Raw genomic sequence first — 27129 nt, forward strand, 5'->3', positions numbered from 1 at the left:
AACCATAAATATTGCAGGCGCATTAGTGAGCCCAAACAGCATCACTACGAACTCGTAATAACTATAACGAGTTTGGAACACGGTCTTCTCTACGTCCTCCTCTCTCGCATTGACCTGATGATACCCGGACATCAAATCTATCTTGGAGAACTAAAATGCCCCTGCAACTGATAAAAAAAGGTCATCAATCTACAGAAGGGGATAGCAGCTCTTCACCGTTAACTTGTTCCACTCTCGGTAATCAATGCACATCCGGTGTGAACCATCGTTCTTCTTGACAAACAAAATCGGTGCTCCCCACGGTGAATTGCTCGGCCTGATGAATTGCTTGCCTAGCAGCTCCTGCATCTCAGGCAGTGCCAAGAGATACGACGCCTTGGCAATCAGGGTCACCCCTAGCATAAGTTTAATCCAGAACTTGACCTACCTCTCATGAGGCACACCGGGTAACTCCTATGGAAACACATATGTGAACTCTCTGACCACCGGAACCTCTGAAACTTAAACCTGATCCCCAACACGTGTATCCACCACATAATCCAAATAACCCGCACATACATGCTGAATATACTGTTGAGCTCTAGCTGCAAAACAAAACCTTAAACCAATCCTGGTTCCCTCTCCATAGATAACAGTTCTCCCCCACTTGGGGTTTGTACTACCACACGATGGCCCTCACAATCAATCATAGAAATGAAACGAATTAGCCAAACCAAACCCACAATCACGCAAACATCCCTAATGAGGATAGGGATCAAATCGATCGAATAAGGTACCTCGAAGAATTCTAGAATACAACCCTGATATATTGACGATGTAGAAACCCCATGTTCGTTAGCGATAGAAACTTGCAACGGACACTCTAACTCCCCAATGGGCATATCAAACTCCCTACAAAACGATCGAGATACAAAGGACCGACTCGTAACCGATTCAAACAACACTAGAGCAGGAAAAGAGTTCACTAGAAACATACCTAACAGAGGCAAATACATATAAGCATAACATAAAACATAATCAACAAGATAACGGATAGAAACATACCATTCACAACATCTGGAGCTACTCTGGCCTCCTCAACAGTAAGCTAGAATGCACGACCTTGAGTCCTCGGGGTCTCTGCCCTCCCCTGATACCTATTCATGATCAAAGCCTACGCCGGCTTGGCGGAGAGAAATGGACAGTTGACCTTCATATGGCCAAGCCAATCACAATGGTAGCAGCTCTTAGTACTCAGATCAGGGTGCTACTGGTGGCAATCCCTCACATAGTGCCCTCACTGCCACATTTGTGGCACACACCCCCTAATCGACCCCAGATCTAGAATCAATGGTCTTAAACCGCTTTGGCGTCGACTGCGACTGTGTTGTGGCCGATCTCTGCTCCCTTTTTTGAAGCTCTATCTCGATCTCACACCACCTAGCGGCTTCCTGCATCTCCAACAAAGAGTCATATCGCTAGGTGAAAAGAACTGCCTGATATTCGTCTTGATCATGCCACTACAAGAAAAAAGACCTTTAATGACGCGCTTTTTACGACACGCGATAATTAACGATACGCAAAAGGACGTGCCCTTAAAATAGTGTCATCTCTCCAAAAAATTTAAGGATTTACGTCACGCTTTATTGCGTGCCCTTAATTTGGTGTCTCAAGAAAAAAAATTAAAAACACGGAGGGCGCTTTATCTTAAACGCGCGTCGTCTGTACCTGTCGCTTTATAATTTTAATGAAACGCGCTTTTAGTAGACAAGGGGGGAAATGAAATCCCCAAAATTTTGAAAACCCGCCTTTTTTTTTTTCTATCTTCTATCTATCTTTCATCTTCAACCTAACAAGGACGAGCATTGCACTCTTGATTTCCCTAACTCTTTCTCATTTTCTGATTCAAACTTGAAAGAATCGAAAAAAAAAATCTATCAATTTTGAAGCCTAAAAAAAATCTAACAAGGACGAGTATCCATCGATCCGACTTCCAAAAATAGAGGGCATTGATTCCACGTCTTTCGGGGTTGGGAGGAAGGAAAAATTGTTGGTCCCGTGTGATCTAATTGGTAGAGGGCATCGATTCCCTAACTCTTTCTCATTTTCTCCACCATCGCTGCTTTCGCTAATATCCACTCCGACCTCTTATGAACGCAAATGGTAAAGATCTGCTTCGATTTCCCGATTGGTCTTCATCGACGGTGGTGGTGAGTCGGAGGTGCCATGTTGATGTGATTATTACAATCGATTGCAGAAAATGAGAAGATTTAGGGTTTTTTCTTGGTCCAGTGGAATACTTTCAGGTTTCGTCTCGACTCCTTTTATTTTATTTTCTTTCTTTTCCTTTCCTTCTGCCATCTGCTTCCTTTCCCCACCTCTTCTTTCTTATTTGGATTCTCCAGGCGATATGCTACTGTGGCGATTCAGTCGGTGGCGGGTCAGCCTCAATTTCATAACATTTTAAGGGATTGTTGTTGGTGTTCATCGACGGTCATGGTGGGTCGGAGGTACCATGGTGATGTGAAGAAATAAAGAAAAAGGAATATAGTCATCACTTGCTGATACCGACGACAATCCGTTTTCTGCGTTAGCCAGATTGAATGACTTCAAAGGAGGTCCGTATTTCTTTTGTATGTTTTTTTATCCCAATCAATGAATGGATTTTTTCCCCTGTATACGTTGGGCATCTTTCTTTTTTTTATCCCAATCAATGAATGGATTTTTCCCCTGTATGTTGGTTTTACAAGTGCAAGTATATTAATCTACTAATAATCCCAACTTGACATGAAGTTGATAAGTAACAAGTAAGAATAAATTGTGTTTCAGTGAGTTTGTGTTCGACCCAATTAAATGGCAGCGGAAGCAAATGAACGAGGACTTACTTGACCTATCAAAGATGTTCAATGCAGTTAAATCGCTTGTTCGAGTGCCTTCTGTAGACCCCAAATATAAAATCGCTCTTCTTGCTTCTAAGCAGGTTCTTCTTCTTCTTTCTAGAAAAAATTGTTAGTGAAAACCAAAAATAGTATTACATTAGTAAGGAGGTTGCTGGTGCAGGACCATTGTCTTGTTGATCTACTGCATGCTTGGCAAGATGGAAAACTTCCGGTTCAGATAAGCTCTGTAATCAGGTAAAGCATGGATCTTTTTTTTTATTTGTTATCTTTGACCAGTAAATGATGTGTATAATATGTCTGTATTTTGAACAGCAATCATGATAGGGTGGGGAATACCCATGTGATGCGGTTCCTTGAAAGACATGAGATTCCATATCATTATCTGTCCAAGTCAAAGGAGAAGAATGTAGAAGATGAGATATTGGGGTTGGTTGAAGATACAGATTTCTTGGTCCTTGCTAGATACATGCAGGTAAATGTTTTTCTAGTAGTAGTATAGCAACAGGATTGGGAAAAAGGTCTTATTTGTTTATTTACCCAGGACAGGTGTTGTCTGGAAACTTTTTGAAAAGATATGGGAAGGATGTGATCAACATACATCATGGCTTATTGCCATCATTCAAGGGAGGAAATCCATCTAGGCAGGCAGGTTCTGTGTTCCAATTTCCAAATTCTGTTTTAAGCTTTTTATGTTTTTATGTTTTTTACTGGAGAATGACAGGCTTTTGAAGTTGGGGTCAAATTGATTGGTGCCACAACCCATTTTGTCACGGAGGAGCTTGATGGGGGCCCAATCATTGAGCAGATGGTAATCAAAGAGTTTTAAGTTTCTCAGTATCAGTAGTATGCAGTATATATATGCTAAAGTGAAAAGTCAAATAGTTTCTGTTTGGGTTTGCAGGTTGAGAGAGTCTCGCACAAGGATAATTTGCTGAGTTTTATTCAAAAATCTGAGAATCTTGAAAAACAATGCCTTATGAAGGCAATCAAGTCATATTGTGAGTTACGCGTTCTACCTTATCAACACAACAGGACTGTTGTATTTTGAGTAAGCTCAAAATGATGCTGATCAAAACTACAGAGTCCATTATATTCCTTGTGTTGCAAAGTTTTTGTATTTCATTTTAATTATTCCTTGTGTTGCAGAGTCCATCAAGTCATGATGCTGATCAATCCTCTCACGTTAAAGAGTATTGTCAAATTTTGTTCTTTAGAATGTAAGGTAAAAATGGTCATTTGGTCTAGGATATTGTCAAATTTTGTTCTTTAGAATATTGTCATGGGTTTGATCAACTGGTACTGGCTCTTTAGTCTTTCTTTTTATATCTTTTTATGAAATCAACTTATGATATGAGCTCTGGGTTCGATAGTGCCTTTTTCATGAGATTGTCAAAAGTTGAATAAAATAAAAAAATAAACAAGGGTAATATTGTAATAGGGAGGGTCTTAATACATAATAGGGAGGGTCTTAATACATAAAGTGACCAACCTCTCACTTAGCACGACAAGTCATTTTGATTTTATTAAGTAAAAAAGAAACAACCTTATCAATCTACATGCATAGAAGACCCTGCTGTGCCATAATTTTTAACAATTTGTATTATCATTATTTGATTTTAATAATAATTTGTTTTGTTTTATTGTTGAGTTTATAGACTGATAGCCTTACTTTTCATGTCATTATTATTTATTTCTTTTTTTGTTTGTAGTTTCTTGCAGAAACTTTGGATGTTGTTCAAGACATTGATTGGGTCATTTCTCTTGGAAATGCTTTTGCAAAGCAGTATGAGCTTTATACATATGATGATGAGCATTCTGCACTACTTCACAGGTATGAACTCATTATCATTATCATTACATTTTTTTTAATTAAATTATCTTATTGAGAGTATTCTTCTCCTACAAATGTCTTGGTATACTTCTCTGTTGCTAGGTAACCTTCTCAACAACAACATTCTACTTAAGCAGGTGAGTAATCAAGATTAAGGGAGACTTGTAATCATGTTTGACATTCCTTTCCAGTAAGAAACAGAGTTGTATGATTATTTGTTAGTTTTATAGGAATGTATAACCCATGTTAGCAATGTATTATATTTGTTTAACATTTGAATGATTCTTTGTATGACATTACAATTTGTGCAATTTATTTTATTTTTTGAGTATGAAATTTTATTTTATATTATGCAATGGATTGTATTTTTTGTATATGGTATTTTATTTCTATTATGAGAAATTAAATGCAAATTTAATTTAAAAATTAATAAATATATAAATTTATTTTTTTTTAAACATTTAAAATTACGATACGCAAACATGTGTGTCATCTTCATTTATGACATGGCCTTTCTTGACAGGGGCTTTCTTGATACGCATTGCGTGTCATTAACACGCGCGTCGTAAGGTTACGACACGCGAATGCGTGTCATCTTCCTTTATGACAGGGCCTTCCTTGATACGCATTGCGTGTCGTAAACGCGCGTCGTAATTGCGCGTCGTAAATGAGCGTCGTAAATGCGCGTCGTCTCTCTTTATGACAGTGCCTTCCTTGACACGCATTTGCGCGTCGTCTGAGCCTTTTACGACGCGCAATGAGCGTCGTAAAAGGCTGTTTTTCTTGTAGTGTGCACAAGTAATGGGTCATATGAGCCTAATCTAAAGCAAACTCATGACAAAACATAGCCCTCTCAATAAACATCATGGTGATCTCTGTCTCTGACTCCGTCCCCTGCCTCAGGTCCAAAAACACCTGCGCCAACCTCTCGCACTTTACTCGTGGCACATATCAAGTACAAGTCTCCACCAATCATTTGCTCCAGACAGCAGGAGGTTCAGAGTGCACCTGACCTTCTGGTCAGCTAGGCAAGAGCAGGTGAAAAAGCATCCCTCAACATCAGATAGCCATCTCATGATCGGATCAAGAACTCCATTGAAAGTCGGCGGTTTTGTATTTTCGAAGTCCCGATACTGAAAAACCCGACCCGATCCAACTCCTGCAGCTGCAACGGCTACGGTGGTTGCATCAGCATCAACCTCAGACAAAACAGCATAACGCTTGTCAAAGTACTCAATCATGGTGGTCTTAATCGACCCAAACATCTCTAGAAACTAAGCTCAGAAGTGAGCAACAACTTCCTCCTGTAGGATCTCCGTGATCCTTTCATCCCACGCGCGTGACCCACCCTGACTACCAGCTCCTGATCCTGATCCAGACCCAACCTCAAATATTCGCGTAGTCGCCATATAGAAAATAAAATAGGAGGATATCGGATAATACATATATTATATCAGGGTAACCAACTCCCAACAAATCCCTAGGGGTTGTGACTTCCCTGTTACACGTACGGGTCCAATACTTTCAGTAGTACGGGCCCATACTACCTTCCCCACCTACCCATATTTGTCTTAGAGGAGCATCACAACACGATAAAAATACATACTAGCATGATCATACACTCAATCTCTACTCCCTATAGGAAAGGCTAAACATCTCGAAATTTGCCAGGTGACCCCACACAACTCATCCATGAAACTTACACCAACCCTGCAGCACTCATGTATGGTAGCCATACATAACACTGGACCTTATAGATAGTCGAATATCTGATCCTACACTAAGCCCTTCATCAATCAAGAACAAGAAATAAGGCCAGACCAAACATTCTCAGGATACAGAATCTTAGTTATACATGACCACAATGCATACACTAAGCAACTACAGTAATGGTGTGTAATGCTTGTTCCAGGTATCACTTATTTTTGCAAGTTTTTTTTAGGGTTTTTCACTGGGACTCGACGAGTTGGGGAGGCCAATTTGACGAGTAGAGATCAATATTGAACGCGAGACTTAGGGTCTACTCGGCGAGCTGGAAGGCCCCAACTCGACGAGTAGCCGTGCTTTAGTCCTTTCTTGAGTGTGTGTGAGCTTTGGAGAGTGAATTTTGTGCTCTTTAGAAGAAAACTCAAAGTTTGAAGGGATTGAAGTGAGGAGAAGGCTGTAGATCCGACATCTACCCTGTGTTAGCATCCATTGGAGGTAAAAAGTCTCTATCTTGACCTTTTGTTTCTTAGATCTCCTCCCATGGGAGTTTGATGCATTTTTAACCCACTTTCGGAGTCGAGCATGACTTGAAGTTGTGACTTCAGATCTAGACACCTTAGGCCTCCTTGCGCCTAAAGATTCAAGCTTTGGCCTTTCCCTATGCCATAAACCCCTTCATAAGCTTAGTTTTGAGTGTTTTAGCCTCTTAAGGCCTTGGATGCATGTAAAGTTGGCAACTTTACATGGTAACTACACCCTAGGGGACTAGATCTGTAGTTTGGAGCTTTGAAATCAACCGAAAAGGACAGAACATGAAAAGAGCTGAAGGAACTCGGTGAGTTGCATAGCCAACTCGATGAGTTAGGCTGATTTTACCTGCCTTTTTGGATTCTGAGTGAACTCGGTGAGTGGGTGCGATGACTCGACGAGTTGATGGGAGTTTACGGTCTCCTGGATACTGAAGAACTCGATGAGTTACTCGGGTAACTCGGCGAGTTGACTTGATTTTTCGGTTTTCTAGACTCGGAAGGAACTCGAAGAGTTTCTAGATGCACTCGACGAGTTGGGGTCAACATGGACTGTTGACCTTGACTTTGACTATGGTTGACCAAGTTTGATCTTAAGGGTATTTCTAGTATTTCGGGACTTTGACAAAGTTGGTCACATAATGAGTGTAGGCGGTTGAGTTGGAGCTGTAAGTTGGGATTGACTTTATCGGTTCAGCATTTCTTGAAAGGTGAGTCTTCTCACCATACCAATGGTCCAAGGCACCAAGGCCGACCCATTATATGATATTTGGATTGTTAGTTGATTATGTGATATTTCAGTATAACATTTGTATGGAAGTCCCCGAGGGTTCCAGTGGCAGTAGATTAAGACCATGAGGACGTTCCTATGACATTTGGTATAAGTCCTTGGAGGGTTTCCACGGCTTCCTAGTATGTTTAGATGTTTAGCTCATATGTTATTTCTATCGTTAGAGAAGATCGTGTGGAGGTTCCCACGGTAGGTAGCCAAGACCACGTGGGGGTTCAAGTGGAAATTAACAAAGACGATGTGGAGGGTTCCCATGGCAGATTGTTAAGACCACGTAGGGTTTCCGGTGGCACTTGGTGTAAGACCTTGGAAGGTTTCCATGACATCCTTATGTATATTTGTATGCATGGCTTTAGTATTATATATAGCTTATAGAGATATTCTGGATTATGTGATTATGTGGGGCATGCTACGGGGAACTCACTAAGCATTATCTTATAGTTTGTTGTTTGTTTCAGGTACTTCAGAGCCTAAGGGCAAGGGCCAGACTTGATGGTGCAACGTGCACTCTCTCTGGCGATTTTATTTTTGGGACACTCTGATATATTGAATAAAATATTTGATATTATGAATTTTGAAAACAATTGTTATTGGGATTTCATATTTATGGGAATGTTTTGGTTATCCAAAATTGAAAATTTTATTTGGAAAATTTGGGATGTTACAAGATGTCAATTCCATTAGAGAAAAACCCTAGGCCATCAGGCATCATATAATCATGTAATTCCATAATGCAAAATCCTGAAGATCCCGAGCCTATCATTAGCATGCTGTTTTAACATATCATAATATCAAATAACAATATGGTATTTTGGGGTCTACTTACTGACTTCGACTGATCGTACACATCACATCCTCCTTGATTATTTTGCCCATTTAAAAATCTTTTTCCTTAGTTTGAGACTGGATTCACACAAGTGTTCCTCCAATTCACTTAAACCAAGGCTCTGATACCAACTTGTAACATTCATAAATTCATGACAATTTTAAACTTTTCAAACAATTCCGCAAACCACCATTATTTACAAAATAGTTTTCAAAACATGTTTATTATCAGAGTTTTCCCAAAGATCATAAAACAAAACATGAAGAGGTGCATGATCATGTCTTTGCCTTCCGGCGATCATTTGAGGTAGCTGAAACATAACACAAAACTGTAAGCCAAAAGCTTAGTGAGTTCCCCCAAAATACCAACCCAATACAAAACCAGAATAATAATCATAAACAATATGCATACAAAGCTTTCAGTCTGACTGTAATGCCCCACCGGCCTGTAGTCTATCTGGTACGCTAACAAAACCTTCATCATGACTGGTACGCCACAATGGGCCTTCAGCCTATCTGGAACGTTCTCTAAGCCTTCGACCTGATTGGTACGCCCCATTGGCCTTTAGTCTATCCGGGATGCCCTGGGTCTGTTCTCCTTCAGCACAAAGCAGGACAACCTGAACCCACCCACCATAACATATATCAACATATATCATATCAAACACTAGCTAGCATGCACAGACAGTCATATAGATCTAACATATCACTACATATAGCATCATCCTATATACCATGGTATAAATCTAACATATCACTACACATAGCATCATACGATAAAATAGGATAACAATCCAAAAAGCACCAACCATAGTGCCTTTGACCCAAAATTATAGTGAGGAAAACTCACCTCTCGCTGCTGAATCACACTAAAAGTCTCTGACTGATGGCTCACTAAAATCTCCGCGCTATCACAATAGAATAATCATCCAATTAATACTTGGATTACAATCTAAGCTAATAGCCATCATTAGGGTAAAAATGCCACTTTACCCTTTCCCTAGTTGGGCTAAGACCCTGGCCCAAATTTTGATCTAAAAGGCCCAACACTAAGCAATCACTTAAGGCCCATAATCGGTCCAATTTTCCAAATTGTGCCCACAATCCTACTTGGATTCTTTGACTTCAATTTCATGGCATATTCTCTCAAAATACCATACTGCTTTTCATAATCACCATAAACAAATTGTTGTTCCATAGCTTTTGCTGAAATACTTTCATCTTTGATATTGAAAGTGAATACGTATGTACTAAGTCCTCCTGTAATGACCCAAAAATTAAGGGTAAAATTTTATTTTTAATATAGCTAAAACATTGATACCATTTATTTCAAACACCTCAAGTCATCATTAAGTACAACATTTCTTAGAGTTCATCCCAAAATCAATCCTTACGGAAATCATAGGTGTGAGCACTGCGATCAATCCGAGCCCTTCATTTCCAAATCGATGAAACCTGAAACCAAAAACTGTAAACCGTAAGCACAAAGCTTAGTGAGTCCCCCAGAGCATACCCCACACACAATCCACATAACACATAACATATTAGCTTTAAAAGCTTTCTCTACCGCATACCACATATTACATTAGCGATAAAAGTTATCTCTACCACATAACACATTAGCTACAAAAGCTATCTCTACCACATATCATGTTAGCTACAAAAGCTATCTCTACCATGTATCCCTGCATAAGGATGCTATGGGCTCCCCCACATGGTCTTACACCTAAGTGACATGGGCTCCCCCCATAGCCTTTCCCTACCGGACAGCCATGGGCTCCCCCACATGGTCTTACATCCAAGTGCCATGGACTCCTCCATGGTCTTTCATGAAAATATCACATAACAAATAGCATAGCATAGCATAAAGCATATAATCGACTGGCATACCACCTATCACTACATCAACTAGTGTACCACATAACTCTACACAATAAGTATACCACTATAAAATGGGCCGACCTTGGTGCCTTAGACCCATTGGTATGGTGAGAAGACTCACTTGGCACTGCTGAATTCTCGCGGATGAACTTCCAACTACCGGTTGACAGATTCTCGAACTGCCAACATCAAACAATACCCAATTAATAATTAGGTTCCAATGCATAATCACAACTCCATACTTGGGGTAAAAGACTACTTTACCCTAACTCAGCTTTATTCAGTCCAAGGCCCAATCTAAAGGCCCAAAAGTCAAACCATTGACCAAAGCCCAACATATGGCCCAATTTTCTAAATTGGGCCCAACCTTTACATGGTCTCATTCAAAGGCCCAACCATTTAGTCCAGTCCAACATTTGGTATTTCCAATGGCCCAATATCTCGTAATCATATAGGCCCAAACTATGGCCCAATATTCCAAATTGGGCCCAAACCCCTTACATGGGCCTTGCCCTAGGGCTATTAAATTATTCTAGCCTAATTGCTTGTTTTTGGTTAGCCCATTGTTATCCCAATCATCAAAGCCCAATAGAAAGGCCCAACTTAAGGCCTAAGTGAAATTAGAGTTTCACATAAAATGATGATTAGGTTTAAGTGTCCCTACTTAACCCCTTAAGGACTTAATTCATTAATTCCAACATGGGCTTAGGTTAATTTGCAATGATTGTTAGTTAATATTTTAAGTTCATTAAATAATCCCGTTGTGGTCTCGATAAATCCCAAATTAGGGTTTCATGACATTAGGGTTTTCCAAACCCTAGTTAGTGTTTCCAACCCATCTTAGCCCAATAGCTAGGTCCTTTGATCAATTAGGGTTCATTAGGCCCATTATGGCTTCATTGGGCCCATTAGGGTTTCAAGCATCCCAACCAAATCAAACACGAAAATGCAAAGCATATCGCTACCCAACACGGCAACCGGTGGCGGCAGCCACCACCTCACGGTGGTAGTTAGTGTTTCTTTTTTTCATTATTTCACTTTCTAATACATTTTACAAGGCTTTAGTCCCAAAATAACACATACACACACACATAGCTAAGCACACACACACACAAAACCACCTTGAAGTGGCCGACAATGGAGAGTGGTGGCAGCTACTACCAGATGGTGGTGGAAGTGGGGTTTTCCTTCGGATCTCCGACCAAAAAGTCATTCCAGCAGCCTCACACCATCACCATAATCGAATACAAACACCACAAATCACATATGGCCGTGAACGAGTCGAGCCACCCCTCCTGGTGGCACAAAACGACGGCGACAATGACGGTAGTCTTCATGCATGACCGCAAACAGAGATAGAGGGGAGTTTGTGGTGGGGAAATGGTAGCAATCCACCCTGAAAACAATAACTACAACAACACAATAGCCTCCGACAGCAACAATGACGTTTACAACGTCCAACATTGAGAGGAACGATGAGAAAGAGAGAGAGAGAGAGAGAGAGAGAGAGAGAGAGAGAGAGAGAGATGGAGGTTAGGCCCACTATAACCCCTTGGCTATTCATAGCTCACGACTCACCGTTCACAACACCATAACTGAGATATCGGTTCTCTTCCGGCTGCCCGCGACGTTCGGTGACGAGGTAACCGATGGCTGCACTTGGCAATGATGCTTCTGGTGGTTTTCGGCTTCAGCAAGTAAGGGACGATGACCGGTGATGGGGGTCTTGAGGTTTATGGCCTCAATTAAGGGAAACAAGGGTGGTGCGGCTGAGGATCTCCTTAGGTTTAGGGTTTGTATGCTTATATACCCGACACACAAACATATTGCCATAAAGTCAAGATCAGCCCCTCCAACCAGAAATCATTTCAAAATAAGTCTACAAATTACCATTTAAACACTGCCTTGAATTCCTTTACAAAATAAGTCTGAATTTTACTAAACATCCCCCATCTTCTAAAATCTTTACAAAACTAATCCTAAAATTTACCTTTTTAACCTTGCCTCTATAAATCCTTAAATATTAAGTCCCAATAATACCAAACACCCCCTTGAATTCTAAAATCCCTTGCGAGGTAAGTCTTGAACTTACACTTTAACACCCCGAATAATCCAATTTATAACATTCGGCTCCCCAAACCAATAATCCCTTAAATAATATGAATTTATTGTGACTATTTGTTCATCAAATTTTATCTATTTATTTATTAAATAAACAGAATGTTACAACTCTCCCCCACTTAAATTGGATTTCGTTCTCGAAATCATTCCTTTCCATCCCTTACACACCCGACAACTTGGACGACATGGTCAAAATTCTAGGCACACCCTAGCCTTCCCAAGGTAATCGCGGCCAACGTTCGTAAGGTTCTAGAACCCGAAGATGAACAAGTCTCCTACAACAAGATCACATCTACTCTGTCTGAATTTATCCAGTCTCGAGAGGGTCTGTCTCCCTGACAGAGCGCCCACACTGAATCATTGGCGAATTCATTACGCGTATCTACTAACTAGCTACGCAACTTCTGATAACCTGAGGTTCCCACTAGAAAGTAGAGTCACATACCAACTTTCCCTGCCATACACTTATATTTGACCGAAGCCTAGATAATCCCTCGAAACAACGAACATCTTACTGATTGCTGAGCCAAAACATACTCAGCTATCCCATGTGGCCTCTGAAGGATACCTTGTCTGACAATAACTGCCCTAACTATACTGCCACTCATGGCTTATCTTATCCTTCTGATCTATTCGATCATGATAGGTTGGCTACCCATCGCCACTGAATTCATCGCAAAGAAGTGAATGCTACCAGAATGACTGTAGTCTTACATCATACCCGGTCCCCTTCGACCTACCGCTTCCTAATTCCAGTTATGTTGCAACCTATTCACAACCTTGCAAAATGGCCCACAATGCCCTAAGTTATCCAAAAGAATATGTGAATGTCACAGCTACACTACAGTCTGTCGGTATCTCCTACACTATCTGGTCGTTGTGAATGCTACGAATCCCCCGTAGTCTTACAACACTTTCATTCCAACACAACTGTAGCCCAACGCCTTACCCCTAATCTATCGATTTAAAACGCATATAGGGACGAGCACGTACTCCACCGAACACTCGAACTGAACTCCATTAATGACTGGATCCCCAGCCTGTCTCCCCAAATTCTGTTATCAAGCCCCCAAGAAGACACGGTTCACATGATGGGGAGTCTTACCGGACTCCAAACTTGCACAACCCTCAAACCAAATAACCACTTGGGCTGCCATTTTCCCCTCGATGGGGACGAGAAGCCCATCCCGGTCTCATCACGGTTCTCCCCTACTTAGATTCAATTAATTTTTCGCAATACATGAGATTTGAAGGATTCCAGATCCTTCTTACTCTTTAATAACTAATTGTCGACAACCTGTTTCTTGTCTGTAGGCCTTCCGCATCAGGTCCATAAACCGCTCTCAACCCTAGACCCAGATAACATTGAACGCTCCAAACCAGCAAAGAGGGAATCAACTTTTCACTAACCACCCCGTAACACAAGGTATTCAAATGGCATATAACAAAATTTTCAATGTATAGTCCAAACACAAATAGGGAAACACACCCAGAGATACACTTACTAAAACCCTTGAAACGAAAACTCCCTTGTGCGGTTTCCCGCAAGTACCACACTAAATCCGTCCCTGCAGGCCCTTCACAACTAACTCGGACCCTTGGGTCCCTTTCTGGGACCCTCCAATGTATGTACCTGATATGATCCCCTCTTCTCAATGTGCTCCAAATCAATCCCTGCTCTTGAGCTCTAGAAATCATGTCATTCAGGGTTTTGCACCCTGGCACACTCACCAACTCAATCATCAACGACTGAATTGCAATAGTTGGAGCAACCTCTGCTCTATAACAAGCCACTAGCCATACCAAAGACATAGTATCCAATCCCAAAAGTGCAATAGAACGCACAATCAATATGTGTCGTCCGATACGAGAGATCCACGACGAACTCAAAACCCTAGCAGTCCTTCCACTAACTGGCTCACTACCGGAGCCGAGACCAAACCCTGGTCCTTCTCCTTGCGTGCTCATCCGCATTCTGCCTAGCAACTATCCCCATTATCAGAACATAACCAAGAATTCCCCTTCCTATCAGCTTCTTAGATTCTCCAAGACTCTCACTGATTCGAGTATGGATCATGTACTTTCAGTATTACGGGCCCATACTACCTTCCACACCTATCCATACTTTCCTCAACGATCCTCCCGAATCCTCTAAGTCACCTACCCCACTGATGCACTGATTATCTACCAACATCAATGCTTTATCCACCGAAGCACCCCTTAGGCTCCTAACCTCACTGAACTACCTCTACTAAGCTAACTGGAACATATCCTAGGCTTTCCTAGGTTCTTAATCTCACCCTGCCATTAGCTACTAAAGAACTCCCCACGATGCCAGTCGTCTACCTCCTGTATATCGTTACATCCACTTAGTAGCTGACTCCTATCACTTAAGAGTTCCACAAAGCATAAAGAAAGCAACATTCATGTAGATGTACTCCGACCCAAAGAACTACCATAAATATTCAGCCCACATATCGCAACTCACGCTATCCACATCCATTCATCCTCACTGTCGGTTGCCTTATGCATGCAAATTATACACAAAACAGGATCTAATAGACTGTCGAATAATAGACTCTACCCAAGGACCACAACCAAACAAGGAACAGGAAATAAGGCCAAATCAATTATTCTAAGGCTATAAGATCCTAACTATGTACAATTTTAAAAGCATACACATAGCAGTTACAAATACCAATAATCATTTTCAGTCCAGCATGGCATCCAAATATTCTCGCGGCTACAAGAATCACATATCAGGCCAACCTATTGCTGACTACTCAGCACCAACATGCGAGTCTACCATCTCATACAACATATAAAGGCATCTCCCCTAGCCCTAACTAGCATGCGATTCACAAATTCATAATCAAATCATAACAGACAACATATGTGGGTATTTTGGGAAACTTGCTTGAGCTCGGCTGATTGCATGCACCACACCCTTTCTTGTCTTAGAAATTCTTTACTTAAAAAAAACATTTCCTTTTGAAAACTTTACAGATCCTCAGTTTGAGTTCAGACTCACCTGAAAGTATGTCCGAATCCCTCAAACCAAGGCTTTGATACCAACTTGTAATGACCAAAAAATCAAGGGTAAAAGTTTTATTTTTAATATAGCTAAAAAATTGATACCATTTATCTCAAACACCTCAAGTCATCATTAAGTAAAAACTTTATCAGAGTTCATCCCAAAATCAATCATTACGGAAATCATAGGTGTGTGCACTGCAATCCGAGCCCTTCATTTCCAAATCGATGAAGCTTGAAACCAAAAACTGTAAATCGTAAGAACAAATCTTAGTGAGTCCCCCAGAGCATACCCCACACATAATCCACATAACACATAACATATTAGCTTTAAAAGCTTTCTCTACCACATACCACATATCATATTAGCTATAAATGTTATCTCTACCACATGACACATTAGCTACAAAATCTATCTCTACCACATATCATGTTAGCTACAAAAGCTATCTCTACCACATATCATGTTAGCTACAAAAGCTATCTCTACCATGTATCCCTGCATAAGGATGCTATGGGCTCTCCCACATGGTCTTACACCTAAGTGACATGGGCTCCCCCTATAGCCTTTCCCTACCGGACAGCCATGGGCTCCCCCACATGGTCTTACATCCAAGTGCCATGGACTCCTCCATGGTCTTTCATGAAAATATCACATAACAAATAGCATAGCATAACATAAAGCATATAATCGACTGGTATACCACATATCACTACATCAACTAGTGTACCACATAACTCTACACAATAAGTATACCACTACAAAATGGGCCGACCTTGGTGCCTTAGACCCATTGGTTTGGTGAGAAGACTCACTTGGCACTGCTGAAGTCTCGCGGATGAACTTCCAACTGCCGGTTGACAGATTCTCGAACTGCCAACATCAAACAATACCCAATTAATAATTAGGTTCCAATGCATAATCACAACTCCATACTTGGGGTAAAAGACTACTTTACCCTAACATAGCTTTATTCAGTCCAAGGCCCAATCTAAAGGCCCAAAAGTCAAACCATGGACCAAAGCCCAACATATGGCCCAATTTTCCAAAATTGGGCCCAACCTTTACATGGTCTCATTCAAAGGCCCAACTATTTAGTCCAGTCCAACATTTGGTATTTCTAATGGCCCAATATCTCGTAATCATATAGGCCCAAAATATGGCCCAATTTGCCAAATTGGGCCCAAACCCCTTACATGGGCCTTTCCTTAGGCCCATTAAATTATTCTAGCCCAATTTCTTGTTCTTGGTTGGCCCATTATTATCCTAATCATCAAATCCCAATAGAAAGGCCCAACTTAAGGCCCAAGTGAAATTATAGTTTCACATAAAATGATGATTAGGCTTAAGTGTCCCTACTTAAACCTTTAATGACTTAATTCATTAAGTCCCACATGGTCTTAGGTTAATTTGCAATGATTATTAGTTAATATTTTAAGTTCATTAAATAATCCCGATGTGGTCTCGATGAATCCCAAATTATGGTTTCATTACATTAGGGTTTTCCAAACCTAGTTAGGGTTTCCAACCCATCTTAGCCCAATAGGCCCAATAGCTAGGTCCTTTGATCAATTAGGGTTTATTAGGCCCATTAGAGCTTGATTGGGCCCATTAGGGTTTCAAGCATCCCAACCAAATCAAACACGATAAGGCAAAGCATATCACCACCCGACACGGCGGCCGGTGGCGGCAGCCACCACCTCACGGTGGTGGTTTGGGTTTCTTTTTTTTTTCAATATTTCACTTTGTAATACATTTTACAAGGATTTATTCTTAAAATAACACACACAGCTAAGCTAAGCACACATACAAACACAAAACCACCTTGAAGTGGCCGACGATGGCGAGTGATGGCAGCTACCACCACACGGTGGTGGTAGTGGGGTTTTCCTTCGGATCTCTGGCCAAAAAGTCATTCCAACAACCACACACCATCACAACAATCGAACAAAAACACCACAAATCACATATGGCCATGAACGAGTCCAGCCACCCCTCCTGGTGGCGCAAAAGACAGCGACAACGGCATAAAACAACGACGGTAGCGGCGATAATCTTCATGCATGACCGCAAACAGAGATGGAGGGGAGTTTTTGGTTGGGAAATGGTGGCAATCTAACCCGAAAACAATAACTACAATAGCACAATAGCCTCCGGTAGCAGCAATGACGTTCACAACATCCAACACCGAGTGGAATGACGAGAAGAAGAAAGATATATATATATATATATATATATATATATATATATATATATATATATATATATATATGGCGGTTAGGCCCAGTGGAACCCCTTAGCTGTTCACGGCTCACAACTCGCCATTCACAACACCATAACCGAGATATCGGTTCACTTCCGGTTGCTCGCGACGTCCGAAGACGAGTTAACTGATGGGTGCAATTGGCGACGACGCTTCTGGTGGTTTCCGGCATTAGAAGGTAAGGGATGATGACCGGTGATGGGGGTTCTTGAGGTTTACGGCCGCAATAAGGGGAAATAAGGGTGGTGCGACTGAGGATCTCCTTAGGTTTAGGGTTTGTAACGCTTATATACCCGACACGCAAACATATTTCCATAAAGTCAAGATCAGCCCCACCAACCAGAAATCATTTCAAAATAAGTCTACAAATTACCATTTAAACCCTGCCCCTTGAATTCCTTTACAAAATAAGTCTGAATTTTACTAAACAACCCCCATATTCTAAAATCTTTACAAAACTAATCCTAAAATTTACCTTTTTAACCCTGCCTCTATAAATCCTTAAATATTAAGTCCCAATAATACCAAACACCCCCTTGACTTCTGAAATCCCTTGCGAGGCAAGTCCTGAGCTTACACTTTAACCCCCCCCCCCCCCCCCCCCCCCGAATAATCCAATTTATAACATTCAGCTCCCCAAAACCAATAATCCCCTAAATAATATGAATTTTATGCGACTATTTGTTCATCAAATTTTTTTCTATTTATTTATTAAATAAATAGAATGTTACACCTCCTATAAAGCACGTGTAGGGATCTTGGGGTTACTTTCAACTTGATGCAATATGTTGTTAGCTAGAAGCTTAGATGAATAAGCCCTCATTGTCCTTATTTGCAAACAAGAATGACAATCTTCGTATGTTTTGTTTGTCCAAACTTTTTTTTTCATCTGCCCTAGATATAAAAAGAACCCATGGACAAGTTGTTTTCTTGGAAAGTTCTAAATTGCCCCTACCTTTATTACTGTCACCAGTCAATTCAGGGACAAGACCCCTACACTTTACCCTAACTCTTGTCTTGTCATTCTTTACATAATGTAGATCCCTCCTTTCTTTTACAGAGTAGTTGGAAATAACTTCTTTGGTCTTTTCCTTTTCCTTGAACGTCTGACCAATTTTAAAAGCTTTAGTGTGAACCTCACCAGATAAACAAGCAACTGGTTTTAGAATGGACTTTAACAATTTATTTCTAGGCTCTTGTTCACTAACAGATGACTCAAACACATCATTATCTAAGACTTATAAAGGTTCATCTTCAATGTCTTCATGTTCCTCTGTATTATTGTTTGTCAGATCAGGCTGCCCCAAGTCAATGTCTTCATCAAGTACACTACATAAGTTGATCATGTTCACCTCCACATCATCTATTAAAGGTTTCCCATCAAACACTATTTTTTTTGCATCATGCTGACTATCAAATTCACTTTGATATGCATTATCCTCACAATCATATTCATCATCTATAACTGGTTCATTATCCATAATTGGCTTATCATATTCATCATCTATGATTGGCTCATCAGTCACAACTGGCTCATCATTCATAACAGGTTCATCATTCATGACTGGCTCATCAGTCATGACTAGCTCATCATTCGTAACTGGCTCATCATCCATAACTGGTTTATTACCATATATCACTTGTGAAGGTCCACCAAATGTTCCATATGGCATAATGGACTGGGAGTAGTCTAATTTTTTCCTAGAAGATCCAACAACTTATCCCTTCTCTTGGTTCCTATCTAATTCAGGGGACACATCATTAACCAACTCCTTAATAATAACCTTGGTGGGGGACAAAAAATAATTGTTAACCCTTGTATGTCCATGCTCTATGTAGATACTTAAAAGGTTATTTTTTTTTTCCTCATAATTTGACAATACATGCACATCCCCATCATTTCCTAGATGTAAGAGACCAAAGTCCAACTCTACTTCCGGAATAAGAAAATGATAATACAAAGTTTTCCCTTCTACGTACCCTATTTCTTGAACCATTGTATCCAACTCATGCACAGAGAAAACGTCAATATCTACGAAGTCAACATAGTCTATTGTTCCATCTACGTACCTTCTCCCAGGGCTTTTTGTGAATATCCCACCATGATGGATTTTCAGTGTGAAATAGTTGCTTATTCCCTCTGAAATAAAGAATAACAAAAAAAAATTTCAACTATTTGGGCATACTATCAAATCGACAAAATCAAAGATCACTTTACTAAGTCACTTAAGGTATATCCTTTCCAAAGCATAGTTTGATGCTTTTGTGTGTTTGGAACGAACTGACCATAACGTTATCACCATTATCGTTTTCAATCGAACTGGAAGATGATCCTCGCCTTGTGTTGTGTTGGAGAAAACGAAGATGAATGCGAAAGGGTAATGGGTAGTTGGGGAAGATGATCTTTGTACTTAATTGCAGAGGTCATGCGTATATTATGTGCATAATGAAGGATTATTACAGTGACTGCGAGATGAAAAGACAAAATTATCCCTGCATTAACGGTACAAAAGTGACGGGGTTATGGTTAAGGACTAATCGCGTAATGAACTGAAACCTTAAGGACCATTCGCTTGACTTTTTGCTAGGAAGTCCTCAAAGTGCGATATTCTGTAAACCACAGAGACCAATTGTGAAATTTTGTCATCCCAAAATCATATAGTTGCGGAAACATGGATAGATGTGTTACGATCAAGCCGGACCCTTCCGTTTCGAACCGGAAGTACCTGAAACTATAACTATAAAAATCGTAAGCATAAAGCTTAGCGAGTTCCCCAAAATATCACATACCATACATACCATTGGGTCTAGCCCGCACATTATGCCCAACCCACCATAATGGGCCTATCCTTCCAAATCAATGGGCCCAACCCGACATACAAATGTGAGAGTCATAGAGACAAATAGCACCCAACATAACAAACAATGGGCCTAGCCCTTCCTGATCCATGATCCCAACCTAACATACAAATGGGCCTAGCCCATCATACTGAGGGCCTAGCCCAACATACCATGCAAGAGTTACAAAGACAATTAGCATAGCATATCCTAGTAGGAAGGCATTGGTGCCTTCGACCCACAGGTATAGTGAGGAGACTCACCTGAATTGCAAAATCGAATAACACTCAGCTCAAAAACGTGTCGACCACAGCTAACTGCTCTCCTGCTAAAATATGGGTGCAAAACACCTCCTGCCAATCCACACAAGGCAACCCCTAAAACTTCCAAAAAATAGAGATTGACCAAAAAGTTAACCCATACCAAAAGTCAATGATCAAAGTCAAAGGCCGGAGTTGACTTTAGCTGACCGCATGTCGTGACCTTCCTTGGCCACGTCAGGGCCTTCACCCAGCCAACTTACGAGAAATTCCAAGTCGTCATTCCATGGCGACTTATGGCCACACCGTAGGCACTGGCTTTCCAACAACTTAATGGATTAAGTTGCCTTCCTCGATTCTAAGAGCTCCAAAGCTCAAATCTAGTCCAAACTATGGTCGAAATGAATAAAGTTTCCAACTTTATCCATTGAGACACCCAAAGAGATCAAGATCTCAAGCCCTAGGTCCAAATAAAGCCAAAATCTATAATGTCTTAACCATTAAGCCCTTAATCCGAAAAAGTCCTTAACCCCAACTCTTCCAAAAGCTAAAGGGGTACTAAAGGTCCATAAAAATGAGTACTTGGTGGACATCCATGACCCATGCATGTCCTTAACTCCACTTAGGTCAAATGGCAAGAAATGACCTAAAAATTATGCAAGATTCACAAATCACAACAAAACTCCAGATCCATAAGATATGATGCTCAAGGGACATTAGGGAGCAATAAAGTTGCCAACTCAACTCAATGAACCAAAAACGGGACCAAAATCACCTGGATTTAAGAGAATAACTCAAAAGATAAATACTTGAATCCTTACAAATGGTCAAGAAGATGATAACCAAGATGATAAATTGTTGCTTGTTTGATCCTTGCACCAGTTCTTCCTCAATTCCTCCCCAAAAGCACCAAAACCACCCAAAATGAGCCAAAACCACCAAAAGGGAAATAATTAGGGCTTATCTGAGGTTGAAGGGGATAGAGGCTGAGAAATGAACCCTAGAACTGAGTTAGAAAGGCTTAAATACAAATGGAACCCTAAAAGAGTCATGGGCTTGGGCCTGATCAGTTGTCACGCCATGGATTTCTTTAGCCACGCCGTGGTGGCTCAATAAAATACGTGCGCTACTTGTTGAATGCCACGCCATGAGCATCCTTGCTCCATGCGATGGCATAGAGTTTTTCCTAAAAACTTCATCTTTACACCTAGAGAACAAAACTAAACCTTAATGGAACACGGGTGTTACACCCCAAGGATACATAAAGTTGCCAGCTTTATGGAATCCAACTACTTAAACTATCCCAAACATGAAGAATAAAGCATAAAAGCCTAGATCTAAAAGCATGACACAAAAAAATTAGAACTTTAGGACTTACAAATAGTCTAGAGGATGCACACAGATGATGGATTGCTTGTTGGATCTATGCACCAAACTTCCTCCTTCCTTCAAAATCACCAAAACTTGCAAAAATGAACTCTAAAAGCTTCAAGTAGGCTAGGGTTTCACTTTGGGATGTTGGAGGCTGAAGATGATGCTTTAAACTTTGAGTTAGAGGCTTTAAATACGAAAAAAAGACCTAAAAGATCATGGTTTTGGGCTGCCAGAACCACCATGTCATGGCACACTACTTTCCACGTCATGGTGCTCACCAGAAAAACACGATGATCGAAAGTCATGTCAAGTCGTGGGTATCCTTACAAAACATCGTTGCAAATATTTTTCCTCAAAAACCAAAAATTTGACTCCTTCAGATCACCATCAATCTATCCTACAAAACAGGTGTTACAGATACAAATACAAACTTGTTTTTTTAACAGAAACCAGAAAAAAAGACAACAACATGGACAATTTTTGTTTTTTTTCTCAAACTATTTTGCCATATATTAAAAAGGGAAATCTCCAGAAAAACCCCAATATTTTACCCTAATTTACGAAAAAATCCCAAACTAAAATTGGTTTACGAAAAAGTCCCAAAAACCGGTAAAAATGACGATTTGACCCTATTTTTCCGGTTTACTGGTTTCATTACTTACCCGGAAACATTAAAGAACCATTATTTTACCATAATTTTCATTAAAGTCCTATTATTTTACCATAATTTGGGACTTATTCGTAAATTATGGTAAAATAATGAGACTTTATTAAACCGGTTAAGTAATGAAACCGGTAAACTGGGAAAATAGGGCAAAATCGTTATTTTTACCGGTAATTAGGACTTTTTCATAAACAAATTTTAGTTTAGGACTTTTTCGTAAATTAGAGTAAAATATTGGGACTTTTCTGGGGATTTCCCTATTAAAAAAATGAATATAATTTGATTATATAATTTTCTAAAATAATGCATAAATTATAATTAAATATTTTGAAGAAGACAATTTATATACGGTATATAATAAAGTAAAAGTTGAATGTTTGGTAATGTTATTAAAAAAAGAGAAAAGAGAAACTGAATTAGTGAGTTTCGCTTGCAAATTACCCTATTTCTACCCACCAAACCAGCTTTCTCAAAACCACTGCTTCTCTTCGATTTCTCTCTACTTCTCTTTCATTCATTAACCGGCGCCGTTGTGTTTTTCTGCTCCTCTTCGATTCCTCTCTGTTCATCGATTGCTTTTCTATGTGGAAAAAAGAAACTAACGAATTAACCTCTCTTGACTCTTCCACTGTAAACCAATATCCACACACCACACACACCCTATCTTTCTGACAAGTCAACAGCAATCTTTCATCAATTTTTCTGAGTTTTATTCTCCGATTCGATTACACATCGATCCAACATCAATTCGTTACTCCCGACAAAATCCGGCATGGATTCACCTTCACCACCAACGACAAACCCAAAGACGAAATCTTTGGATCCCCCGCTGCATGCATTCGGCTTTGAGATTGACGAGTTAGCACCACACAAAGTCACCGGTCATCTTCAGGTCACCGATAAGTCATGTCAGGTGATATTAATTTTTTCAATCTTGTCCCAAATACAAAACTAAAATCTGAATCATACTCCGACAATCAGCCGTTTAAGGTGTTACACGGCGGAGTATCAGCGTTAATAGCAGAGTCGCTGGCAAGTTCGGGAGCATTCATAGCGTCGGGATTCAAGAGAATCGCCGGAGTACAGCTCAGCATCAACCACCTCAAACGTGCTGACATCGGCGACCTTGTTTTTGCTGAAGCCACACCTCTCCAAGTCGGCAAAACCATTCAGGTTTTTCATTTTTTCTTCTTTCTTGATAATTTCTTGATAACTTGAAACCTGAAAAAGCAAATTATATGTGACATAATCATGAGAACTGGAACAGGTATGGGAGGTGAGGCTATGGAAGATTGATCCTCATAACCCAGAAAGTAGATTGGTTATATCGATATCAAGGGTTACTCTTGTCACAAACTTGCCTGTGCCAAATAATGCTAAAGATGTTGTTCAAAATTTTAAGAAGTATGCAAAGTTATAAGTTATAAGCCCCTCTTTCACTTCCTTCATGCAATAACTTACATACTACAAATGTATGTAGACATGTGATAGTGTGTAACTATTAATAATACAAGAATGTTTGTTCCAAAGAATAAATCTAATTTTACTTTAACTTTTTAATATATTTTTTTGATGTTGATCATATTAGGAGGGGAATGGGGCCATTCATGTTTCTTTGAAGTGACATGAGACCAAGAGTGTATCTTTTCCATGTGCATTATCTTTTTGGATGCTACCAATTCCGTTTCAGCTGTCTAATACATGAATAATAAATTATACGATAACAAAGATGCAACAGAACTGTAAGATGCAGACACACATAATCGAGATGTGTAACACTTATCAGTTATGATTTGTTGTATTGCAATATTGAGATCATTTTGAGTTTAGTTCAATATATCTCCAACACAATACAAAACAATCATAATCTATTCCGAAATATTGTGTTATTCGCCTAACAAATTAGGACATTAAAACTATAATTATCAACAAACCTGGTAAGCCCAATCGTTTATTAAAAAAATACTTAGTTTTTAACGTATCAAACTCAACCATTTTTCTCTTTGATAGTTTATTTGCAATCTAACCAAATACGACCTTTTATTTTAAAATGTTATTATTTATTATCGTTTTTCTTATTTTAAGTTTATAAGAAAATATTTTATTGTAAAACAATTTTTAGGATTATTAAAATATATGAAAATATAATTGTTTATTGTGAAGAACAATAAAAATTATGAATTATTATGTATTTTATTTTATTTTACTTAACAATAAAATTTGTTTTAGAATTAGATGAACTCATTACATATCTTATAAAAACCAAAGTCGGTGGGTGTTATTTTTTGTTTCTCTCCCTTGCACTTTTACTTACCTGTCATTTAATCCCTTTACTTATAAGTCGGTTCCTTAAAAAATTCTGTTGGACCACTTTATCTTTTTCTATCTTGATGTTGATTTGTTATTTCTAGACAAAATTGCAAAAATGGTCCCTGTGGTTTGCCGATTTCTGTGGGTGAGGTCCAAAAAAAAGTTTGTTAGCAAAAAACGTCCTTATATGATGTTTGAGCTGTGGATTTGGTCCCTGCCTCTAACTGCCGTTAGAGGCATTCCGTTTTCTTCCCCACGTGCCATGCACGCGAGGGTATTTTTGTCCTTTCATTTATGGGGGGAATGCTCATCTATTACCGCGCATTTAACGATGCCCAAGAACATCAAACACTCCAGCTTCTTCCTCGTTCAATTCCCATTGACGTTCGAACCTTAAGTCAACGATTTCCACCCCGATTCTTTTCTTTAGCTGAACTGCAGTCCAGTAGATAGAAGGAAAAAATGGTGCATTCACTGTGGACTATACGTCCTTCGTCAATGGAGTTTGATGCACTGGAATTGTATGGTGAGTGTTATTATAGGTTTTTAAACTTAAATTTTTTGAAATTTCACACAATATGCTAACTACATTTTGTATTTTTTGTTGTTTGGGATAGTCGATCATCCCCATTTGTTCACGATTGAACTTCGCCATGGTGGGAAGTTCACACCTTTTCCAAATGTAAGATATGTTAAGGGGAAACTTACGTATAATGATTTAGTTGATATAGATGAGTTTTCAATGCATGAACTCGACGCTATGATGCTAGAACTAGGATACGTGGTTCCCCCAGTAATATATTATCACTTCAAGATTCCTAATGAAGACTTGATTTTTGGCCTTAGAGCTCTAGGTAATGATCAAGATGTGTGTAACCTCGCTAAATATACTGGAGCTAACAAGGTGATCCAGGTGTATACTGAGCATGGCACAACCAACTTGGTTACATACTTCATGTCACCAAATAAGAGAAACAGTGTTGTCATTGAAGAACTAAATGAAGAAGATGAAGTGGCAATTGAACCAAAACAAAGAAAACAAAAATTAGTTCATGATCCCCAACATGAAAGTTGTAGTTCATCATTACCACTTGTGGTTTATGGAGGTGAATCGAAATCACTTTCGCCAGAAATAAGGAGAACAAGAAATTGGAAGCCAAGAGAGGGTACTAGGTCATGTTCTAAGTGGTTATACATGGAAACTGAAACAGGGGATAATCAAGACAAGGAAGCACCATCAAGTGAAATCAGGGATAATCAAGACAAGGAAGCACCATCAAGTGAAATCAGGGATAATCAAGACAAGGAAGCACCATTAAGTGAAATCAGGGATAATCAAGACAAGGAAGCACCATCAAGTGTGACAAGAGATAATCAAGACAAGGAAGTACAACAAGAACATGAGCTTGATGCAGCAACTGTGCATGTACCAATTAGTTTATCTAAAATGTTGAATGTAGACTTTGATCCATTTGAAGGGTTGCATGATAGTGAAAACAACAACTAAACAGACCCTACAACAATCCACCTTGGTAGTGAATATCAAGACTTTGATCAAGATAGTGGGGGTTTATTTGATGGTCAATCAGACGAGTTCAATTCAGAAAAGGGTGAAGATGATTATAGTGATGATCATAGTGATTCTGATAGTGATGTTATAGTAGAGATAGACAATGAAGTTTATGACATTGATGTTGATGAGTGACTTTAGAATGAACATTGATGAAGGTGTGGAGTATTCAGGGTTTGGGTTTAACAATGATGTAGAAGACGAACAAGAAACAGATGAAGAAGAAGACCTTGAAGTAATTGATTGTGATGGATG

The 27129-nt window shown here is 39.7% G+C and overlaps 2 protein-coding genes across 4 annotated transcripts; both read left to right on the forward strand.

Moving 5' to 3' along the window:
* The first annotated feature begins 2657 nt into the window (after positions 1-2657).
* Positions 2658-3930, forward strand: LOC122195181 (formyltetrahydrofolate deformylase 1, mitochondrial). Of its 2 annotated transcripts, XM_052765472.1 has the most exons (5): positions 2662-2959; positions 3040-3113; positions 3192-3351; positions 3426-3687; positions 3781-3930. In XM_052765472.1, the coding sequence occupies exons 1-4, from the start codon at positions 2849-2851 to the stop codon at positions 3606-3608; spliced, it is 528 nt and encodes a 175-aa protein (XP_052621432.1). In that variant the 5' UTR covers positions 2662-2848; the 3' UTR covers positions 3609-3687; positions 3781-3930. The 2 variants fall into 2 exon arrangements, with proteins under 2 accessions (XP_052621433.1, XP_052621432.1); XM_052765473.1 differs by lacking the exon at positions 3781-3930 and having other exon boundaries at positions 2658-2959; positions 3421-3542.
* Positions 3931-23397: 19467 nt separating this feature from the next.
* On the forward strand, positions 23398-24556 carry LOC111877816 (1,4-dihydroxy-2-naphthoyl-CoA thioesterase 1). 2 transcript variants are annotated; one of them, XM_023874324.3, is made up of 3 exons: positions 23398-23886; positions 23976-24167; positions 24262-24556. In XM_023874324.3, exons 1-3 carry the CDS (start codon positions 23767-23769, stop codon positions 24412-24414), a joined length of 465 nt encoding a protein of 154 aa, XP_023730092.2. In that variant the 5' UTR covers positions 23398-23766; the 3' UTR covers positions 24415-24556. The 2 variants fall into 2 exon arrangements, with proteins under 2 accessions (XP_023730092.2, XP_023730091.2); XM_023874323.3 differs by having other exon boundaries at positions 23400-23907.
* Positions 24557-27129: the final 2573 nt, after the last annotated feature.

Source organism: Lactuca sativa, chromosome 7, assembly GCF_002870075.4.
Source record: "Lactuca sativa cultivar Salinas chromosome 7, Lsat_Salinas_v11, whole genome shotgun sequence".
Lineage (NCBI taxonomy): Eukaryota > Viridiplantae > Streptophyta > Magnoliopsida > Asterales > Asteraceae > Lactuca > Lactuca sativa.

What these genes read in the sequence shown, in the direction of transcription:
- LOC122195181 (XM_052765472.1), top strand. Translation starts at nt 2,849, where the DNA reads ATGAACGAGGACTTACTTGACCTATCAAAGATGTTCAATGCAGTTAAA. An exon ending in CTCTTCTTGCTTCTAAGCAG is followed by an intron (nt 2,960 to 3,039) that starts GTTCTTCTTCTT and finishes TTGCTGGTGCAG; the next exon opens with GACCATTGTCTTGTTGATCT. An exon ending in CAGATAAGCTCTGTAATCAG is followed by an intron (nt 3,114 to 3,191) that starts GTAAAGCATGGA and finishes TATTTTGAACAG; the next exon opens with CAATCATGATAGGGTGGGGA.
- LOC111877816 (XM_023874323.3), top strand. Translation starts at nt 23,767, where the DNA reads ATGGATTCACCTTCACCACCAACGACAAACCCAAAGACGAAATCTTTG. An exon ending in TCACCGATAAGTCATGTCAG is followed by an intron (nt 23,908 to 23,975) that starts GTGATATTAATT and finishes TCCGACAATCAG; the next exon opens with CCGTTTAAGGTGTTACACGG. An exon ending in AAGTCGGCAAAACCATTCAG is followed by an intron (nt 24,168 to 24,261) that starts GTTTTTCATTTT and finishes GAACTGGAACAG; the next exon opens with GTATGGGAGGTGAGGCTATG.